Source organism: Gallus gallus, chromosome 4, assembly GCF_016699485.2.
Source record: "Gallus gallus isolate bGalGal1 chromosome 4, bGalGal1.mat.broiler.GRCg7b, whole genome shotgun sequence".
Lineage (NCBI taxonomy): Eukaryota > Metazoa > Chordata > Aves > Galliformes > Phasianidae > Gallus > Gallus gallus.
This window is the reverse complement of record NC_052535.1, coordinates 42514781-42539316: the sequence shown is the minus strand read 5'-3', so window position 1 is coordinate 42539316 and position 24536 is coordinate 42514781. Positions and strand designations below refer to the sequence as shown.

The 24536-nt window shown below is 36.4% G+C and overlaps 1 protein-coding gene across 1 annotated transcript in view; it reads right to left on the bottom strand.

The window, feature by feature from the left end:
- GALNTL6 (polypeptide N-acetylgalactosaminyltransferase-like 6) overlaps nucleotides 1–24536 on the bottom strand; it is a 429682-nt gene that overhangs the window by 223846 nt on the left and 181300 nt on the right. The window contains exon 4 of the mRNA XM_420520.8: nucleotides 20765–20931. Coding sequence (XP_420520.3) covers nucleotides 20765–20931 — 167 coding nt within the window. The remainder of the gene's footprint in view (nucleotides 1–20764; nucleotides 20932–24536) is intronic.

The following is a 24536-nucleotide window of genomic DNA, read 5'->3' as shown; positions in this document are numbered from 1 at the left end:
GCAAAAGAGTCCAGTGTCTGAACAGCTAAAAATCAACATTCACCTCACAAGGCAAGTGGATTGCTCACTGATGATCTGTCTAGCAGCATCCTTGAGATGTGTGACCACATCTAATGCTGAAATTATACTTGATCTGCAGTCTACAAATCTGGTAAATGCCTGATGGATAGGAAACATATGTAGTTTCTTGTTCACTGTTTAAAATTGCAATGCGTTATACATTAGAGTATGCATCATATAACATTTATGCTAAATAAAATTAATTGCTAAGAAAGCACGTGCTTCAAAAATTAAGAAGATGCTTTAAGTAACCTATAATGCTCTGAAAGTTAAGCACTGATAACATTAAGAATTTGTTATGCCTTTTTGTCCTTTAGTATTTTTTCTTGTTTCAGTCATGACCTACTATCAGCTTAAATCGTATCTGACAACGCAGAAGAAAGGCTGCAATAGCAGCAATTAGGAACACTGGAAACACCCAAATAATGTATTGTTACCTTGGGATCAATTTGTGCCTGTTACTAAAAAATGCAAGAGTCTATCACAGCACCAGGCAGTCCCAGATCAAGCAGTCAGCATCCATAAAGAAACCCAAGGAAATTCTGGCAATGAGGGAAGAAGTCAGCAAAGCCTGTGGACAAGTCCTTATCAAGGCATCAGGGAAAAGGGGAGCATCCAGAGTAATTGCTCCACTACTGCCCCAAGGAATTCTCTGCTCAACCCTTCCATCCCACTTTTGCATTCTGCCTGCAGGGCATAACTTTTCAGAAAAAACATACAAGAAACAAATGGATAGTTGCAATTTATTCTATTAAAACCAATTTTAGCACTCAGCTAGAACTCTATGACCAAAACAACTTCATCATTGCAACTTATTTTAAAAAAATAATACGCGTAGTACCATTTTAATGATTTATGAAATTATTCTCAAACAGGACTTCATATGCTGAGGCTAGACAATCTGAAAGCGCAAATCATGAATATAACGCTAAAAAGGTCAGCCAAATTATGGAAGAGACTTGCTCTACATCATTGCTGACCTTCCACTTCAGTGTAAGGTTATCTAGGCTAATATGAATCATCTGCGTTTAAACCTGCATGAAAGGGTGAAGTAAACCCCCCTTTAGAAGACTGTATATCTTAGTGTGGGCAGTTTTTATTAGTATAACCCAGATTTATATTGAGGAAAAAATACAAATACGTTGCCATAACAGCAGTATAGCTACACGCAAGGTGTTACAAAATTCAGAGAAAATATCATGTCTGGATTTCTAAGGCCTCAATGCAGGCTTCAGAAAAATGTATGCCTGACATTATTTTCCATAGTGATCTATTAGGGGCATGCTCACACAAAACACTTTTGTTAAAGCTTGCAAACTCTACAGAATTTAAATCCACAGCTGCTTTTATAGCAAAAGAGATGGTTAAATAAGTGGTCATTCAAGTAGTGGCTATATTCTCAAAACAGAGAGTATTTGACAATAGTGAAAGAAAAACAAAAGAAACCCACACCAGGAACACGCAAAAGGGATGCATACATGCATGCATAAGGGATAAGAAAATAACCTTTTCCAACAGATGGTGTAAAACAATTTAAACTTTTCTTATTTGTTACCTGTACAGTGCCCTTTACACACATCCCACTTTGATTGCATCCCACAGCCAATATCCACTTGTCTTTCTGTTCAAATGCTGACAATCATTAGCACGTGCTTTAAGGCACTACAGAATATTGGCAAATGCTGTCCTATAATCTGCTGGCAAGGCGAGAGTTTCCATGAGGAGCAACGTGGAACCTTGAAATACAGACCAAGCATAAAAGTCAGCAATTCTTAAGGCCCAATGTCACTGGATACCACCAGCAGCAAAGCTCATTCAGCATAAAGTTTCTCAAATGCTGAATCTTAACTGCTGGGTTAGTATTGCTGCTGGCCAGAGATACATCTGGGCAAGGTAGTGAATGACATGCTTTCCCTGGGATGAGACCATTACGGAAAGCAACAGGAATTTTAATGAGACTAAGTTTATCCTGATCAATTAGATAAGATGATATTGGTTTCTCTGTTCAAACAGCACTGGAAAAAAGGACAAAATAAGATTATGCCACTGGCAAAACAAACTTACTGTACAGTATCAAGATAGTAAGTAGACAAGACAGACTTCAGATTTAAATACACTCTCAAATGTCCAATATCAAGAGAAGAAATTCAAGACAGACTGTAATTTACAATGCTGAAAACAGGATTAAAGTTTTAAAAAATAACAACAAAACCAATCCCACACTACTTCTCTCAAGACATGCTTCAATTAAAAACAACTTTATACCAGATATCTCAACTAAATCTGGATAACTTGAAACATCCAAGAGAAATTCTGTATGGCAGTTCCTGAAAAGTTTATATTTATCTTGTGCTTCAAATTTTGTTTAAAACAGAAGGCTGCAGTTATACTCAACTTCTTTTCACCTTTCTGAACCAGAAGTCAAAGCACTTAGAGGAAGCACTACTTATTTAAATACTTCTCTGCTCGCAGCATATAAATAGACAGCTTTACATAAAAGAAGTCCCAATGATGCAAGCTGAAAGAAATAATGTAATCAAGATAAGAATTAGTAAGATATTTAAAATGCAACTTTTGGAATATGAGTTATGAAATTAGAATTAAACCAATAATTTTCATGAAAAACTACACAATATAAAAACAGCAATACCATGTTAATGGTTTCTGAAACATTACTCAGCACCATGAAATCCAATGTTTGCCCTGGAAAGGAACTCAGTGCAGAGGTGACATACATTAGCATAGGTCTGTGCATAGCTGTAAACACATGTTTCTGTTGCAATGAATATAAAGACAGATTTTTCTTGTTCTTTCTACATAATAAGTTTCTCATTTTTATTTCACCCTAGGGTTGTTTGCTTTTCATTATCATCACTTGCATAGATTTTTGGTTCAATTTTAAAGGAAACTGTCTGGATGAATACTGTATTCTCTCGGCTAATTCTTCTAGCTTACCCTTTCTCATACATAATCAATCTACCCTAAGCCTTTCCTTGTAGAACAGGTGATATACCAAAGAACAACATGCCTTCTGGGATGGAGACTACATCACTGACTTTTTACCTTAATGCATCAATCACCCTGCTTCAGTTCTACTTGACAACTGCTAGTCCCCTAAAGCCATGCAGAAAAACAGCAAAGAATGGCAGTTTATATCATCCCAGAGCTGCTTCAGCAGAAAGCCAGAAATGACTCGTTTTGTACTTGGATTTGTCATGACTTAGTCTAAGTATCTCAATTAGCCCCAGCACTTTCTCTGTCTTATGTGAAGAAGGAAAATCAGACTTGTATATCATTATTATTAGTCACATTAATTCATTTCTCTACACATGTTTAAATATATGCAATCACAGAATCATAGACTGGTTTGGGTTAGAAGGGACCCTTAAGATCATCTAGTTCCACGCCCCTGCTATAGGCAGGGACACCTCCCACTAGACCAGGTTGCTCATAGCCCCATCCAGCCTGGCCTTGAATACTTCCAGGGAGGGGGCACTCACAACCTTGCTGGGCAACCTGTTCCAGTGTCTCACTATCCTCATAGTGAAGAATTTCTTCCCTTTATCTAATCTAAACCCACCCTCTTCCAGTTTATAACCATTTCCCCTACTTAGTTATCATGAAAGCACTAGATTCCCTGAATGTGGCCAGTTGTGTGTAGCAGCCAACAGACCAGCACAGCACATTTGTTGGAGCTGGTGAAGCAGCTGCAAGCTCCTGCTGAGAGAAACTGATCGCAGCCCTGAGCAGCTTAATTCGATTTAAGCATGAAAGAAAATACCAATTGCCCAGTTCAGCACTTTTCAGTAATGTTTCTTATGATGCCAGGTAAAAGCAAGTTTGTTGCTCAAAGTCTCAATGCATTTCTTTACACAGTGTATTTCTGTAACTAATTTAAATGAGAGAATTGGCACACTGCAGGAAAAGTATAATTATTTTTGTAATTTTAGAATAAAATATTCTTCTCTCAAAATATTAAACATCCTTACTTTTACACATGGACAAAGCAATAGGAAAAATTGAAATAAAGAACAGAATTCTCCTAAATCTAATATTAATGTTTTTCCTTCACAATAACACTTCTGAAAGCCACAGGTTTAAATAAACATATATTTGGCAGCAATCCACAAAGTTGTATTTGAACATTTGGTGAGTTTCTTTTCAAAGCAAGATACTCTTTGAATGCTTTAAGAGCATTAAATAATACTTTTCACAGCATAGCTTAGAATAAAGGCAGTCAGCTAAATAAATGATTATGACACTGTCAAACAACCAAAATTACTCATAGTTCTTGACTTGTTTGTTTGTAATATGCCTCTGATGAGGAATATTAAACTTACTGGATTGTTTCTATTTACATCTAGCACCAAAATAATTCGACTTACCCTCAATAAATGTTAGAGATACAAATTACAGCAAAGAGATTTTTGTATGGCATATTAATCAGAATGATTAGTGTAACAGCTCACTTCAATGCTCTGACCAGTTGTCTAAAGCAGACAACAGGAACTGCACTTACATGCTACATTTGTACATTAATCAATGATGATAGTTATTTTACTGTCATTCACAATCAAGTCGCATCATTTTAGAATGGATAAGCTTTCACAGGTACAGAAGAAGTTGCCCACTCCCAGAAGAAAACAAAGTTGAAGTAGATTAAGTAGATTACACTTTAAAAAAAACTGAAAAAAAAAAAGTAGGGAGACATGAGAAAAGGAAAGAAGGAATTAGCTCACAGCTCTCGAAGTCCTAAATTCTGTTAAAAACCATCTCAACTAGTGATACTTACAATGCAGAAATAAGCCATTCAGCTGAAAAGCAAAACTTTGGATTTCCTTTCAAAAATTAATCATCTGTACTTCAGGAGTACACATTAAAGTAAAAAAAGTCTCCAGTGTACTAGGCACTGTTAACCTGTTTGATTCCATTGTATCTACAGCAGGCATACAGATCGTAACATATTCACACATTGGTTAAAAGCATGTTCAGCTTTCTTCCAAAGACAAACTTGAATGTACCCATGGACAAAGTGTTCATATGCTATTATAGCTTGTAGCACAAAATCTATTTCCTACAATTAACATCAGACTGCCAATACAAAAACAGAAGGAGGTTTTCAGATAAGCAGCACTTCAATTGGTGTTTTCAAGTGTATTCAAAGAAAGCAACAGTTTTTGACTCAAATAAAAATTTGGATCATTTTAAAGTCTTCATCATTAGCATAAGCCAGCTTTGCTTTGGTTAAGAAATACAATAGGTAAACTATTCAAAGAGAACGGGACTAACATATTTTGCAGTGTTAAAGTATACTGACTTCAATATAATTACATTGGTACCTCTTTCTTTCTATGATATAGGCTATCTCAGCAATAGGGATCAATACATATCAGTTTAAGGATATATTAAATTTAGCAAAAGGAAGTGATGCATGCTAGCTTAGCTTTTCCTCGGTATGTGCAGCCCTACCTTGTACATGCAAAACCTTGCTTCTACTAAACCACTGACACCAACAAAGCACTTATCTATTTGGTATGTACCATGAGCTTTGGATGCATTAGGTGCAAGGACTCTCCCTGGGTTTCATATAAATCATTTTGAGTTATAGTACGTTAAGATAAAAAGTTGCTCATCATGGCATAAGGAACACTGGAAATTTGCCAAATTATAGAAAAACAACTGAAAGTCAGCCAAGGGTCACTGTGAATAAGCTGAAGATGGAATAAGGGGGATGAAGTACAAGGTCTTAAGATCACCAGAGAGCTGCACAGCGCATGCTTAAAGGACATTAGTAAGTATTAATGTGTTCTTGGAAAAGAAGGAAAATGTATGCCATTTCCAGGACATATTACAAAATCACAGAATTGCTCAGATTGGAAAAGACCTTTAAGATCATCAAGTCCAACCACAACCTAACCATACTACCCTAATTCTAACAACCCTCTGCTAAATCATGTCCCTGAGCACCACATACAAACGGTTTTTGAACACATCCAGGGATGGTGACTCAACCACCTCCCTGGGGAGCCTATTCCAGTGCTTAACAACCCTTTCTGTAAAGAAGTTTTTCCTGATATCCAACCTAAACTTACCCCAGAGCAACTTAATGCCATTTCCCCTCATCCTGTCGCCTATCATCAGTGAGAACCAACCAACCCCCCTCTTGCTTTAAGCACCTTTCAGATATTGGAAGATAGCAATAAGGTCTCTCCTCAACCTCCTTTTCCCCAGACTAAACAGCCCCAGTTCCTTCAGTTGTTAAAAAAAATATATATTGCATATGTATGTTTTAACCATATAGGTGTAGCACCTGAACTCTAAGACAGCATTCTCCATTCTCCAAGTCACTTAGTATGTGTCATGAAATAAAGAATGCCTGCTTTCTAATGTCTCATTGGAGTTGGAAAGTTTTCTTACCAGATTTGTAACACAATGCATCTGTGACACAGTGCATCTGCAACAATTTTATTTTATTTTTTAATATGGAACAGACCGTGGGACTGAAATGCTGAAGTTGAGAAACTGAAAAAATTACTCATCTAAATGAATCAGTTGTGCTCAAAGCATGTTTTAAAGCACCACATTTGATTAGAAAAGTATATTTTTAGAATAAACTTTGTGGAGTTTGAATATTTATAAAATTGTCTTAAAGATGATTATCTCTCCTTTTTGAATAGGAATACTGTACCCCAAACACACAGAGCTCTGCAAAAGGCAAAGGAAGTTGTTCTCAGCTAGTTTTTGCTTAAGCTCCACAAACTGCTATACACGTAGACCAGTGGACATTAGAAATATTATGCCTTATTAATTTTTTACTCATTCAACTTCTCCATTGATAACCCCCAGACAGAAAATCAGTAACGTATTACATGGCTTTGAAAATAGGACAATTTTTTCTGACAAAAACTGAAATGATATTTTGTCCATTAAAGTTACTAGATCATGGATACCCAGCAAAGTTCCCCACACTTATAGAACATTCCCTTTTCACCCAGTCTTTGTACTGTTTGCATTTCCTGCAGGCAACAATAATTGCTTAGCTGATCAGAATGCTTAGAAATGCTCAAAGAGAAAAGGAAGAGCATGAGCAACAAATCCTGCACTTCTCAAAAACCAGGCCTGGGGCCCCCAGTACAGGAAGGACGTGGGGCTCTTGGAGCAGGTCCAGAGGAGAGCCACTAAGATGATCAGAGGGATGGAACATCTCTCCTATGAGGAAGAATTGAGAGAGCTGGGCTTGTTTAGCTTGGGGAAGAGAAGGCTCCGGGGAGACCTCATTGTGGCCTTCCAGTACTTGAAGGGAACATATAAGCAGGAGGGGGAACAACTGTTTATGAGGGTGGATAGTGATAGGACAAGGGGGAAATGGCTTTAAGCTAAGACAGGAGATTTAGGTTAGATATTAGGAGGAAGTTTTTCCACACAGAGGGTGGTGACACACAGGAACAGGATGCCCAAGGAGGTTGTGGATGCCCCATCCCTGGAGGCATTCAAGGCCAGGCTGGATGTGGCTCTGGGCAGCCTGGTCTAGTGGTTGGCAACCCTGCACATAGCAGAGGGGTTGAAACTCGATGATCATTGTGATCCTTTTCAACCCAGGCCATTCTATGAGTCTGTGACTGAACTGGCAACCACGTTAGGCAGCACGGCCAGTGGACATAGGAAATGGGCATGGGAAAATACTCTTAAAAAAATTCTATTTATTAACAGAGATTAACACATGAATCTAAAAATATATATTCAAAACTCTAAAACAATAGCAATAATCATGCTTTCAAATCATCATAGATTGGAAGGAATTCTTCACCTCTTAGTGCCATACATCCATAAAAAATACCACAACTACATGCAATTGCAAGTGTTCTCCCCATCACACCAAAACAAAATCCCTAACAGTGATATGTTCTAAATGGTCTGGAAGTTTCCATGCTGTGCAGAGCACTCTCCTTGGCTGAGCCATTGCAGGAGTCTTGATGTTCCTGAGCTTAGGTGATCGGTCAATTTGCAAACCAAACTTACAGAAGAAACTACTTGCAGTAGACTGGATAGACTTCCTTCAAACAAGCTTTAAATTATACATTAGCTTTTCATAAATATTTTCACGCTTTGAGAGAGAGAAACTTTATTTCCATTATTAACTCAATTTCAAGTCTGAATCATTTGTCTTAACGTTTACTTATTTACTGAATTTTTATATTGAGGGGGTAGACGGGAAGTATTCCTACAGCAGGTGAATAAAGGCTGAAGCAACTGACTATAAAAAAACCAACAGATTTGTTTGCCTCTGCAAGCAGTTTGTGCCTCAGCAGAATTATGCAGCAGCCTTACACATCTGAAAAAACTGAAGCATATAATCTCAGAAAGCATAAGGATAAGAAGAAAAGTAGTCTCTATCCCAGAGGAAAAACACTTCCTGGGGCTGATGAGGGAAAGCAGAGGGCAGTGCTCCAGAACTAGCAGCATGTTCACAGGCATCTTGCTTCTGGCAGTTCCTTCTTCAAAACGTTTCATTGCATGTGGAAATTCAACTTGGAAAGCCTGATTTAACCCAGTCCTACCGAAGTAAGTCCTTTTTAATTGCTAGATACAAGTTAGTAATGTTTCATGCACAAATCAGCTACGTTTAAAAAACAAACTGTGCATGACAGATCTGTTAAAGCGCTCAACCATTTATAAGCATCCTAGAATTGCCCATCTGTCTGAAAAATACATGAGCTTAATTTGGGAAAACAGCACATTAGAAGTGTCCCCAAAGTTGACTGAATTGTCTGGATAGTGATTTTCTGAGAGGAACAAAATATTCATTTTCAAGCTAATCAAAATTATAATTGTATTTTTGTATAAGAAGATTTGTAACAAGACAATTCAATACGTCATTAATGCTCCCTGTGAGACATCCAAGATGCACAGAGCAATGAACAAATACGCATAAGTACACTTTTGATTTTTGACTGCACAAAATAAAAGTCTGCATAAAGACATAAAATACTAAGCAAAATAGATGCATTTGGCAATAGAGCCTTCAATTATGCAAGATAAATTAAATAAATACAGATGATGCTGGAACTGCTCATCATTAGCCAGGAAAGAATCACTGGAAACAAACGCTGTCAAATTATGTATCGTGTTATCTCAACAGAAAAGCATTGAGATTAAATGAATACAAATGAAATTCAGTGCTTTTAATACTCAGATTTTTTTTTTTTTGTAGGCAATCTTTCATTTTGTTTTGTTTTGACAGAATTAATGTATACCAGGGCTTTAATGGAAGCTGAAATTATCTTCTGTTTTACTCCGTATCTGAAGCAAGGTCAGAATAGCTATTAAAGCTCTTTAAACATTTCTGATTTTGCCAGGGTTACCAAATTAATAGGACAGGACAAACCTTTGTTCCTCACATATAAAGCTTTGAAGGCACTCATTTGCTATAGTCATTACAGGATTTCTCTCTCTCTAGGTCATGTTAAGATTTGAAAATTAAACACTCACTAGCAATCCTACATGTAAGTACCACTCTGTAGAAGACTTCAGCATTCATTTCAGGAAAATGTACGCAGCTAACAACCAAATCAACATTCTCCTAGCCAATCCCCAGAGGAATTATTAGAAGCTATTATCTACATTCACTATCTGATCTGAAGTACTTTTATAGAACGAAGCTAATACAGCATTTTACTACAGGAAATCTGGGTTTAAAATTTTCTTACAAGTGATAGTCATGATTTGATGCCTTGGTCATCCTGTAGATTTGCTTATAATGCAAATCATTTTATTTCTTATATGTATGTAAAGTTTAGTGCTAGTGAATAAAAATAACTGCTCATTTCTAACATCACTAATGTATTTCAGATAACATCAGTGAAATAGCAAATAGAGAACAAACACACACAGAAAGACATTCTAAACATTTAGAAAGAGGTAAAATAATGTGATAGGTTTCCTGAGTTATTTTCTTTGAAATGCATAAAATGTAAGTCATGATACGCATGACAGTACTGTTACTCTTCTGCTTGGTGATTATAAACCTACTTGAAAGCCGGTGTTCAGGGAAGGATAAGAGATATTTTCAAGGTCTACCTAGGTGAACTCAAATATCTCAATTAAGACAGCCACGAGTATAACAAACTACCAACTTCAGAAAGACCAATGGGATGCTAATTCAAAAGCCTGTCACACCTTATTAAACTGCATTTAACTTTGAAAACCGAAAGCTGCTAGTCCTCTCTCTGCACAATGAAAAGATGAGCTATTTGAAGTATGGAGAACATTGAAACTTCAACAGATATGAAAACAAACAACAGAACAAACAAAAACATAATTTAGATTTCTAATTAAAGAAAGCCACTGAATACCAGAGAACTAGTGTTTGGCAACAATGCTCCAGCTGGATACCAGCAAAAAACCTAGCTGTAAGTTTATCAAAAGAGTACTATATAAGATCTCAAGTCTGTTCTCCTGACCACTAGTAAGAAATCATATCCACAACTTAGATGGACTACAGATGAGAGCTCAAAAGCAATGGATATCAATTACTTTCCCACACCATTTGATTAAAGAATTTCATGTTGAACGCTGCTTTATTAAAGAGATGCATCACCCAAGGATGTGAAAGTTAATTAACATCTCCACTGCACTACTAATTGAAGTTGTGAAAGTAATACCTCTGGAGTACTAGCTAAGCACTGGCTAGATGCCCTCTTGACTCCCAAGATCACCTATTCATAAAAAAAAACTTCACGTTTTCTTTAAATAATAAAAAGGAATTCTCTAGATACTCAAAGAGAGGAAGGAATGCAAGGAAGTGCAAAAAGACTATACGTTTTTTCAGTTTTCCTGCTAGCAATATGCATCTTTTCCTTAGATCATTAGCTCTGATAGCTGAAGAAGGTAAACTGTAAGTTAATTGTTCAAGGCTCTTGTCAAATTCTTTAATGTATCATGACAATACAATGCTATTTTGAGAGGAAAGCAAATAGCTGATGTTTCAGAGAAAAAGCGATGTAGAAACCAACATATACTCGAGTTTCAAAATTTTCTTCACTCTTTGTAAGATAAAATCTATTTCACAAAATAATTCTTAAGTAATTCAACTTCAACCATAAATAATTTTTTGGAAATATCCAACTTGAGAAGCATAATAGAAAAACAAAATGAATGAACTCAAAATTAACTTAGTTTACTATGTGAATAAACATGCTTCTCATATTTCAAGATCACCCAATGTGAGCATGGTGATGCCTTTCAGTATCTTCTTTCTAGTCTTGGTAGTGTTAGGTGATGGTTGAACTTAATGATCATAAGGGTCTTTTCCAACCTAAATGATTCTATTATTCTCTCACAGATACCTAGTGAATCAGGTCATCATACGAAGATGGCATAAACATTTTTAGGACCTGACACACACAACACCAGTTTTGCCAAAGCACAGGCTGCCCATCTGCATCACCTTGTCAGTGTCCTAAAGATTACTAGCATATTCACAATTGAAAGGGATGCAGCCTACAGTCACCAGAATGATGCACACCCAGGAAACATTTCACAGGGTGAAGGAATAGGCCCAGAAAGATTCACCAGAACAAAGCTAATGGAACTACAGCCTCTGTACTCTGACTCAAAGTAAATGAAAACACTCATCCATTTAAACAATTCAAGGAACTATGTGAAAAAATAAGAAATTTGCTTTCACATAGAAACAAGAACTCCAGTCATGCAATGTTAATAACTGATTTGCATCACAGTTGTCCAAGTGGGAGCAGTGATGAGGTATGTGGGCACTAACCTTGTGCTACAGCAGCCACATTACAGTCAATTTGGTGCAGGCAAAGCGTTCAGTTATTTGCAGCTCTTCTTACCTGCCCTTCTCTCACAACATGACAATACCCGTTCACTACAGCAAACAGAACATTTTGAGATACAGTACAAAAACTTTTCAGATCACCGTTATTCTTCTGAGCTGAACTCTCAACCTCAGGGTAACTATTTCCTTCTCCACAGGTACAGCAATTTTGCCAAGTCACAATGCCTTCAGCAATAAACATGCTATTCAAGGTACATTCAGTAGCTGAAGGCAAAAAGCCTGTGATCCATAATTTTGGAATAAAAAGCCACAGCAGAAATTATAATGGTAAATAATCAAGATTGAGGAGGGAGGGACAATGAAGCATAAAAACCTGGTATTACAAAGGCAAATTGGTTTCTTCACTTACATTCTGAGTGAACGTATCCTTTCAAATTGTTTTTGTTACACTCACAATACAAACCCACTCTATTTCAACAGGAAGCAAGTCCAAGTAGCAGTTACATCTTTAATAAGATTCAAATAAAATTTGTAAAAACATTATAGAGGAAATGAAAGATGTTTTCAATACAGCAAGCATAAAATGTAAATCCTAAGTTTAGTGATACACTAGCATTAAGACTGTCATTACTTTGAAGTTTGGCTGCATTAAAATCCACTTCTGCAGAAGTTTCCTTACACTGTCAGCAATAGCAGCAGTCCAGCCGGTGTTACTGAAATTGTTCGGTGTTCCTGGATGTTGCTTTAATCAACAGTGAGGCCTCTGCAAATTCTTGAAGCTGTAGAAAACTACTTCTTTATCTTTCTATAACTCTGAGGCTGGTACAACAGGTTTTTACAGCTGGTAAGGTTAAGCATTGTGAGTATTCGGCTATAAACCTAATAGGGATACAGGCTCGTAGCTGCTTTCTCACACAGCACCTATGTGACTTACACCTTCTATCACAAATACTTGCCAACACTATGGTTAATGAGAAAACACTTCACTTGACAGGAGGTTTCAAGACACCAGCTACAAATGTTAGCTTTAGTTAGTTTACAGCTTTCAAATACCAACAGTCAGCATCTGTTTGGGATGACTTTTGGATGACAGCTTCTCTTGCAAGTCCTTTTTGCAGACAATATGTCTCCTGCAAGAATTACAGAGTAATTGATAGGGTCACCAAGCACCTTGTTACTTACAGCTCATTAATCCACCTCAGGTAGAGACAAAAGATGCCTTGGTCTAAATGCAGCATTTGCTCTTGTACTCAGCAATCTCCCTTCTGTCCACGATGTGCCACAGGGACAGACACTTCAAGAAGACAAGATGATAAACAGTACTCTTGTTCAGCAAGGTGCATCTGTACAGTTAATCCCTCACACAAGGCCCAGATCACGCTGCAAGAACAGGCTCTGCAAGATCACTTCCAGGTTTTTCAGTCTCCAGTCATGTTAAGCAGGGCAGGATCTGGTCTAGCTCTTTTGGCTGACTTAAATTTAATTCACTTGGGAATGTCTCCTGACAGATCTGTACTTTGTATCACCTTTGAAGGTGGTTTCAAAACCTTAATTGTTGTTTTTATTACAGTTCTAACAGGGACTCACAGTTCACTCCTCAGAAAAAAAAAAAAAATGGCTATTTCAAAATTGCATCAGGCACCAAGCTTTATCCAAGGACTTACAAGTATTTATTTTCCTATCACCCAGTTGTTTTTTTTTTTTAACAATGTTCAGTTTCTTCCTTGAACAAGACTTTATACCTGGATTTTGATGTTGGTATGGGCAACATTACTCCTATCTCTGAACATTCTTGAGATAGACAACATAGCAGTGAAGTAGACGATGCAATTTTTCATGCACTCTGGTATAGTAAGTGTGCTTCAAATTCCATGTTCATTGCTCAGTTTTACTTTTTCTCAGCTGTTCCAGAATGAAGCACATCTCTCCAGTCTGTACAAAGCAACTAGCATTCTCCAGAGAACTGTTATATATTGAAGGCAGCTTGACTTAAGTGCACTCTTTGTAAATATTGATGTACACATACTGTAGCACTAATTGTTTCCATCTGTAATCCCAGAACAGAATTAGCCATAATTGTTCAGCTGAATTATTTCAGTTCAGTATTCAGTTAGTCAAGGTGACACAATTCTGTGTGCCTTCATCTCATTTCTTTCTATATTATGTTTGTTATTTTTAAATCTCATCACTTGTTACTATCCTACTGTACAACAGACGATTGCTGAAGTTTCTTTCCTATCATATAACTTCCAACCATGGATATCACAGAGGTAGCAGGACCTGTAGTGCAAATGTAACTTGCTGCATTAGAAAAATATTATATTGTTCTGGGATTATTGTCACTGCTCTTTATGCTTTCTACACTGTTTAAAAGAGTAAAAGCATCAATGCTCCTCCTTCCACCTTTCACCTCCTACTGTGTCTATAGATAGTCTGGGATTGCATCCTAGTGCTGTCTCATTAACACTTAATTTTCCATTCCTTATCCTATTGTGTCTCCAGGAAGTGTCAATGAATTCTGTCCACATGATCCTGCAGATGTTTTTAGCACTGACACTGCTGGAAGCATTCCATTTGGCACCCTGCCCCCATTCGTTTTTTTTTTTTTTTTTTTTTTTTAAGGAGAAAGGTGACCAGCTTTTCAAGATGGGCAGACACTCAAGTTCAAAGACATAGCCTCTGGTATCAGAAGGTGGAGAATTATAAATATGTAGGTCACTTCCGAAGTAATGCCTCCTACTTATTTCCATGAAAACTACAATAGATAGAAAGAGCATAATAACACTGTTTGATCAAGCAAATTCTCAGCTATAAAGCAGTGTTTTTCAAACATAGTCACCACTGTTATCTATGCGGTTTCATTAGCAACAAACAAGCGTCTCCATGCTGTCCTCCAAAAAGTCTGTATGGCCATCCAGAGTGTGGCTCGTCTTTCACATCACTGTCACTATTGCTGAAAAGCACCAACCACAGCCACACTGTCATACAAAACACTCAATTTAGTTAATTTTCAAAGACAGACTCCTTGATGTTCCAGACAGATAAGAATAAGCTCCTTTGTGAGGAGGCCACACATTGTAAGGAGGTGCCAAAGAGCAATCTATGAGACAAGGAAGTGCAAAGAACAAACTGCATATCGCAACATCAGTCCCATACATGGGAAAATGAAAGACCTCTTGCAAGAATCCCTTGACTGACAGGTGCAAGTGCAACATTAGATTTAATATATATGACAATAGACAGGAACTTTGTGAAAATTCTACAAATATTCATGTCTAAAATGTATATAGTTATAGTGATTTAGCTCTAGAGAGTGCACGCTTTGTGGAGAGATTCCCATGTACACAGCACTGTAATAAGCCAGAGTTGGCCTTCTAAACTATCATTTGGTTTAGGGAGCTTTCTTAGTTATGATCTTTGGTAAAACAGTGATTTTCACACTCACTGTTTGATCTCCATAAACGTTCAGAAAGCACTGATGAATGTCAAAGGGTGCTACTTTTCCTGCATGGAGGAATTCAGTGACACTCCTTTGCTTCATACACACTTAAATGTCAGACAGCATTTTGTCAGACCGCCCTCTCTGACTTTGTGGGCCAACATCACCAAATAGGAGGCATTGCTTTTGGAGCACCCTTGTATTTAAGAAAATGAATTGCGTATAACTTTAAAGAGCTCCAGCTTAAAGCAAAATGTACTGAGCAGTTACATACCACTTTGGAAATCAGGCTCCTAAACTCAAGGAAAGGAGCAGACTTGAAAGCATTCTCTTTTTGAGAAGGTTGATTTCCTCCCCCATTTTTAAAACATTGCGTATTTTGACACCAGTGGCAATTTTTGGAGTAGTCTTCTCACCATCTTAGAGAATCATAGGAAGGCTCTGCTGGGATAGTCATTCAATAATATAACTTTCCCTTTCATTTGATCAGAAAATTTTTATTTGCCCATTATCTGAAGCCAAGCATCAATAAACTGGAATCATGAGTGATATGTTACATAAACTAGTCATCCACAGTTAAAATACAGGGCATTTCATCTTCATGCAACAACACACAGCTTGCCACTTAAGAAATACAAGCTATCCAATATCCAGAGCTGCATTACTTCCAGCACATACTCCCTACCCTACAACTTTCAGTTAAAGAAGTACAGATAAAAATACAAAAAACAACAACAACAAAAACAACACCAAGAGGATCACACAACCTCTATAAAGGCCAGAAAGGCTTTGTCAGGCTATTATGATAACTGTGTAATTAGAGTAGATCAGATTTTTCTCCTTGTTCACACAAAATAAGGAGCATCTCTAGCATTTAAATCCACTGGCCAAGTAAATCAGGCCCTGATCAATCAATGTAGCTGGTTGATTTTTCCAGCTGACCTGCACATTATTAATCTAGGTTATTCACAGAACAGAGATCTGGCAGAAAGCCTATGCTATATGATATGGGACATTATGGCACTCCAAGCATGAAATGATCAGCAGTGCAGAAAACAGAGCTAAGCAAAGGGACAGAGTCCTGAGAACATAACAGGTGACAAAATGAGAAGGGACCAGCATAAATTAAGATTTTGCAGTGAGCTATACTTCACCAAAACACAAGTTCACTGACAGTGCCAGAAACTAGTTCTTTCCTGCAAGAAGCTCCTGACCACCAAGTCTGCAATCTTTCTTCCTTCCTCCCCCACAAGGAGAATCTTTTTTTTTTTTTTTTTAAATATAAAGTCAATAAACTTTAATAATTGTTACTGCTAATAAATTCGCTGTCGGTGGTGGCACTATATTTATCTTACAATAGCTCTCTAACTGGTATAACTCCTATGGGAATAAAGTATAAGCAACAAGAATTAACAATTAAGTCAGTTTTGCATGCATGGACACAAACTGTTATTAGCAGCTCTCAGGGCTGACTATAACACAAAAGGTATAAAAACCAACGTGCAAAGCTATCAGCAAAGGTATTGGCAAACTACACCACTTGTTGAACACATTAATAGAATCACAGAGTGATAGAACGGCTTGGGTTGGAAGGGACTCCAAGAATCATCAAGTTCTAACCCACCTGCTACAGGTAGAAACTAATGATGCAAACCTATCTGGTCTCAGAGTTTTGAAAAAACATATAAGAGTTTTTAGGATTCCTCTGTGAATGCAAACTGTTCTGTAACTGAATAAATGAAAGCTAGATTCCTGTTCAATTTTATCTCGTTTCAAAACTCTTGCCCAAATTCTGCTCTTTGCCACCAGTACAGCTATCTGGCCACCAGACAGCAAATTCAGACCTAGCAGCAGCAACAACTCCTCTCCCTCCAGATACAAAACTCACCTGCATGCCAACTCCCTTCTTCTCCAAACAAGTCACCTCTCACACAGCAAAAAAAGCCCTTCCAGGAAAACAAAAACAAAAAACAACAACAACAACCACCACCACCACCTAAAACCTTTCTACATGGCTCATTGTCCCAAAAAACCAGGCTAACAATACAGATGTCAACACAAAGCCACTGCAGAGACATCTCAGAGTCCACGTCAACAAGGTGTTGCTCATCCTCCATGGCACGCAACACTTACGAAAAACTAACAGGACTTTAATTCATATGTGGTTTGAAATACACGACTTGCAAGCATGAATTGGATATCAGAATCATTTGCAAACCCAAATCCATCACAGAATTAGAAATACTCAGCATACTTTAAATATGCAAATGTGCATGCTAAATAACAATGAACTATTATTAATAATGAAGCTATATTAACAGCCCCCTGTGGAAAAGCTGTTGCACTTGAACCTAGAGCTGAGTTATGATAATTCAGTGGAAGTCTCTAATGAAGAATGGACTGCCAAGTCAACTGGAAAAAGTAAAATCATTCTTAGATGTCAGCCAGAAGACAGCACAGCCAGTTCTCTTACCAAGAGCTTTCCAAGGCAGACTAAATAGAAGTCTAGTACTCCCCTACCTTTTACAGAGCTTCCATGACAGTGTCAAAGTGCTCCTGCAAACTGTAGGTTGAGTTTCCTTTAGTTTCTCCAGTACGTCATTTGTTCATTAAATGCAAATTTAAAGCAAATGAGAACAACCCACAAAAACAAACAAACAAATAAAAAAACACATCCTGCCCTTCTGTTGAAGGGAAGTTCTTCCCTCCACATTCCTTTAGTATTTCAGTATATGAACTCTCTAAAAATTATATGAAGATATTTTGCAAAATTTAAATCTACATTTCCTTCTGTCTGCAAAGACATTTTAAAAATTCATGTAGTTTTTTTATGGTGTTTCTTTTCGTGACAATGCAGCACATTTCCAAACTTGGTAATAGGAATGGGGAAGTAAGCAAATGTTACGAAGTCTCTAATCTGCTTTATATTGTTATTTAAAAAGATGCAGCTATCGTTTCACTTTTATAACACCTAGCTGTCATAATTTATGCTGAATATTATGTATGAGCTATCTAAGGTTTTTCATTTTGATCACAAGAGACAAAGTAACAAATATGAATAAAATGAAGGCAGAAGTAATTCTGTCGACAAATGAGCAAACTGCTGGGTACCTGGCTATGCACTGTAAAATTTTCATCATCTGTTACCGAAAGATCCTTAGGTGCATACTCATATTTATATTTGCATTAGTTAAGAAAATCAAAACCTGTAATGTTTTTATCAGCCCTTTCGAGTTCCTACTTTTTCCTCATCTACTCAAGTTTTAACAAGGACTGTCTTTTGGTAACAATTTCTTCTTAACCTTCTGTGAAAAGGATAAGTTTGTTTAGTAGAAAACTCCAGAGAAAAACATAGGGTTTTTAATCTCTACACTTAAAATAACAGCACTACTGAAACATCTCATCCTCACTTCCAACTATCTACAAACTATGTTTAGGTTCCTGGTACAAAACTCTTTAAAATGCTAAGCTTTAGAACAAGTATAAACCATTTAAGTGATAATGCATATGCTATAACTAATTTCATAAACGCAAGTAGTAGCCTTTTGTCAGCTCTCTGACATAAAGTCTCAGTAAGGAATTACAAAAACAGATACAGATTTATCACTATACCATTTCAACACTACACTTAACTTTGCTTGCTATGCTTCCACCTGTTTGGACAGCAATTGAACATGCTTATATTTCATCAACAGGAAAAAGAATAGCAGTACATTAGGAAGCTATTCAAACACTTTTTAAAAAGACTGTGTTATGAAATGGGAGTAGAGAGTTGGGAAGGCGTATTAGACTCTTTTTCCCCCAACACAAAACATCTGTACTATGCGTCTTCATAAGGTTAAAAAAAAAAAGTACAGAAGTCCTTTGATATAGCCTTATTTAAGACACAGTTTAACTTATAACAAAGAAATAAACTCACTTCAAAGACACCAAAATGATTCTACCTAACTTGAAGGTTTTTTGATTCAGATGGTTGAGATACTTGCGCATTTTCCTTGCATGTTAAAAAAAGCTCTTCCCAAAATACAACTATGCTAACAACTATGCTAAAACTCAAAACTGGCAACCATTCAAGAATACATTTCTAATCTGCATTTTAATAATAATAACAGCAACAAGAGATGAGCAAAGCTTCCTCACAGCACAATAGTTCCAGGCCCAACTCCATTCAAGCCTTCTTAATAGGTTTCTTTCAGACTTTCAAACCAGACATTATGAAAGGCATTTCCATGCTGTGTAAATCATTTCCAGTTGAAAACTGTTCCACTGAAAAGATAGGCTCATACAACCTGAAATGAGGAAGACTTACAAGATTTTTATAATTTTTATAGGAATTGATATTATAGAGAATTACTTTCAAAATATTTTCAGCAAGCAGCAGAACCTATGCTCAGGTAGGCAAAAAAGAGCAACAGACGTAGTACCATTTCCTGTTCAATGGCATTAATGCTTGTTCTAGTAACTGGGAAGTAGAAGCTTTCTAAAATACACATTTCAAAGCATATAAGAAAAAGTCAGTAGGACCGTCCTTAGTGAAATGCTACAGTGAAGCATTTACTTACTCCATATGGAGCAAGTATAGACTCAATAGCTACTCAGTATTTTTGCTTTCAGAAATGTCATAGAGCCACTTGCTGTGTATCAGTCTATTCAGAACAAGGCTCACATACACATTAGAAACTGATGCTTCAATAGAAACTATCCCCCCCAAAAAATCAAAACCAAACAGAATAGTAAGTCAAAGCTCTTCATGATTAAAGTCCCCCAAAAATAAATAAATTATATGAATTTAAAAAAATAAATGACTTCCAAGTTCTATACCATTGTCATGTATGACTTTTACTTAAGAAACTGCTAAATTTCATACAGGGAACTTTACAGCATTCCATTCAAGTAATGATGGCTACATTCATTACGTGATGTAATTTTTTCTTAATTTTGCCACACAGAGATGCCATGAGCTCTGATTAAAGATTTGGAAACAATTTTTTACATTCTAATCCTTCTTGTTTCTCTGCATGATACTTCGTACCAAAACATGAAGCTAACTAATTCAGTAAAACTACAGGATTGAAGTCTAATGACTTACATCCAAACTGTAAGTCATTAGTTTGGCCAAATTAAAGGTTTTCTGAGTGAAAACCAAGGTAAAGGAAGAAAACAACAACAACAACAGACATTGAAACCCTAGTAATTCACAGTATTTCAGAAAGAATATATTCAAAATACTATACCAATAAAGTATATAAAGAATGAACAGTCAATCTCTTTTCATCATTGAGGCAAAAAAGCAAGGTTATAGCCAATTAAAAACAAGTTTGTTTTTTTTTTCCCCAGATAAAAATCACACAGTTCAAGGAAAGCACTTCAGCAATTATTTTTTCCTCAGCTTTTCCTTAAACATTCATTTCAACAGGAACCATGTTTCATTACGGATTTCAAATAAAACAAAACCAGTTGGGCCTTACCTCTGTCACTGAAGTCATCCACAAGAATGATTTCTGCGATGAGGCTGTCTGGAGTGCGGTTGATAATACTGTGTATGGTTCGCAAGAGGGAAGTCCAGCCTTCGTTATGAAATGGGATAATTATGCTGGTATTTGGTAGCTTTTCCAAGTACACCTTGTGCTTACAGCTAGAGAGAGAAGAAAACAGTTGTGTAAGCATATAGTAAAATCTGCCTTGGCATTTACTGGCAACAATTCTGGCTGCTCAGCTGACATATTCACAACACAAAGTATGAGTATCAACAAGTACAAATCCAGCTTCTCATCTAGATATCCAAAACAATCCTAATAGCCGCACATATAGTAGCAGCAGCACCTTCTGAAGATGCTGACTGATGCAAACAGCAAAATGTAAAACATACTGACATCTTAACTGAACAGTACCTAACTTAGTACCAGTGCTTAAACTTATGTTTTCAATAGCAGCTTGTTTTTATGTGTGAACGTGTGCTAATAAACCTCATATTCTTGAAAAGCAAATAATGGTCATGCAATTCAGTTTCTCCTAATATCAAAAAACACCGCAAGAATAATGTTCAGTTACTGAAATGCATAAGCCATTATCTTTTGCATTAAAAAAGAAAGAAAGAAAGAAAGGGACATGTTCTACCAACAGCATAGCATTGCATTGTCAGCCACTTCCAATGTGGACAATGAAACTGAATGATTACTCCTCCTCCAAGAAAAAGTTGCACTCTGACCAAGGTATCTATTCAAACACACAGACCGTTTTGTGATAAAATGACAACAAAAAGCAGACAAAACCTTTGACTTCCAACTTGTAAGAACAAACATCAGTGTTTTTTAGAAAGAATAACTTCATACCAAATACTGCAGTAGGTTATAATGTCGATTTACATATATTTGCAACCAGTTTGGCATTTCTACTTTACAAGGGTTATTCGAAAAATCATTATGTAAGCGTTTGCTTAAAAATAATATTTAAATTTGTCAGCCATTTCTTCCTAGAACATGAAAATGATGAATTTAATGACTATCCATTTGCATAAATAACTTCTTGGAAATATTTTATTAAGCAATTTGCTGGGAGAACATATACACATGCTGCAAAAAGTACAGCTACTCTGCAAGAGCATGGAAAAGTAAAAATTCTTCTACTTCGCTGTGGGATGGAGCAAAACAAAGGGAACCCATTACTCACAGATATCTGAGTCAGCTGACAAATCAAGAAAACCACTGATCAAAACCAACCATTACCGTTGTTAATAATGATAGTGGATTAGAACAAATACATCTTATGCTTTTCCTGAAAGCAAGATTTTTCCCAGTAGTATTTTTAGCTCCCACTAGGTAGGTTTCTAAAATTGAAAAGTTCTTCATCTCATTTGGAGGAGAAAAAACAACCAAAAAGAAACCCATAAAACCAAACACAAAAACAAACACGTAAACCCCAGAATGCTTTTTCTTTCTAAAAATGATGTTCTTTCTAAAGGGGAACCCAATTATCTACCCCTACATCTTTAACCAGGTTGTAAAGAAGTTTGTGTATTTGCATAGGTCAATACTGTAACCCTAAGTCTACATGGATGGAGAAGGTTTCAGAGTAATTGCATGTTGTAATTGGTGAGAAGAAGTGACATGGATGTTTAAATAGCTTAAAACCATTTCATTCTTCCTACAGAATGGATGATTTTATTAACTCTAAAAGGGAACCATGCTTAGAATATAAAAGCAAAAGACACCTTAGATTTTCCTAACATATCTCCATCATTCTACTACCTGTGACTTTTCTTCCTCACTTATGCTCACTTTTTTCCTCAGTTAGCCCTTACAAAGATACTTGGCTACAATGAATTCACTGCTGATGCAAACCACAAAACACTGAAATGCACTTTCACTATTTTTTCCTATTAAAAAAAAAAAGTCAAATTCATAGAAATTCCACCTTACATTCCATCTTCTACTGTTAAGACAGTCTGTTAGGTTTCATAGTAGTGACCTATTTGTCTTTCTTCAAGAAGTTAAATTCTGTTCATTTTTAAACTCTTCCTCTATGACATAAAACTTAACTGTAATAACAGATCAGTATATATTTTAGAAGGCGTAACACAAAAATCCATTTTATTTGAATTTCTACCCAGCTTATCTATAGGAGAGTATAGCTTGTGCTATGCCACAGGACAAATCTGTTAGACACAGGAAAGGTGCATGGACTGAAACAACGACGTGAGATGCCCGCTGCTGAGATATCAGCTTTACAAAGAGAATAACTGGAGGCCATATATATGCACGCACCATTGGATCAAAGTCCATCTGTATGGTTCCTTATATCTTGCATTTTAAAAGTGATGCCAAATACCCTGGCTGCAATAAAACTACTTGGAAGCACAGACATCGCTTCTTCTCAAGCTCTGCTGACCTTCAAAATCCCCACAGACCAGAGTGAATTTCATACACAAGACTTTCATCGATTGAAAATTTCATCGATATGAAATTCATAGAATTTCATCGTACTTCAATTTACTAATGGTGCCTACAACTTAGAATAAAAGAGTCTGGGTAGATGTATGAATAAGGTTTTAAACAGAAAAGATATCAAGTTCTATATGCAACAATAAAACTGATAAAACTCATTAATTCCCTGAAATTCTGACAAAATTTTGCACTGAAACTGCAGTGTGAACTCTTAGCTACCTTGAAAAATCATAATACTTGCACACATATATTCTAATCACCAGCTTCAACTTGAACGTTTTGCATTTTATCTGTGTATTTCCAATGAATGCACTGTGTCAACTAAGCACTCTTCAGACAGAAAAAGCGACAGAATAGTGCAAGTCAGTGAGTTCTTTGGATATGTTAGATATGATATGGTAGATTTAAGAAAGACATACAGTTCAGCCAGACAGTTTCAATCAAATCAAGATTTGCTCCAAGACCTAATTCAATACAGAAAAGATTATTAACATAGTTGATGCCAATCAACATTACTTAATACTCTCCCTTTCATGAACAAATCACACAGCATCTGATAAAGGCAAACGTATTAATTGAGAGCTTTAGTGTCACATCACTGTCTGATTAAGGAATTAAAAAGACAAAAATCAGTGGTGGATTGAATAAAAAAGGGTACGATTGCTAGGTCTTCCAATTTTTTTAATTTTTTAATGGGATGGTATTTGCTATTTTTAGCTGGGTTCCAGGAGGATCAGTTTTTGCCCTGGTAATATTTCCATTTGGATAAACAAATAAAATTATTTGTGAGAAGTCTGTAATAACAAGGTGGATTTGAATGATGAATGAAGGTAAAGACAAGTCATTTGATGCCTATAGCTTAATTTTGCGTATGTTGTAAACCAGATCATTTGCATGAGATGTGTGTATGTTTATACTAACATACAGACTCAGAAGAAAAAAATCCCATGACATTTAATAAGTTTTCTGCCCTCAATTCCATAGAGGAAATAATTGAATCAGTGGATTTTTATTTATTTATTTATCTTGCTTCAGCTTCCATTGTACTAATATCATAAAAATGTTCTCAGGATTCAGTATTGGCTACACATGTAAATTCAACATCACTACCCTTACTGATATAAGCATAACTATTCAAGGATTAGCATTAGAGCACATTATTTGACTATTCTTCCATAATTTCCATTATATTTTTCTGTTCCATGCAAGGACCGTACAAGAAACATTATGCAATTCCCTTGCTCAAATCTTCAGGACTATGTAACAGTATTAACAATTTAGACTTAAATAAAAATCA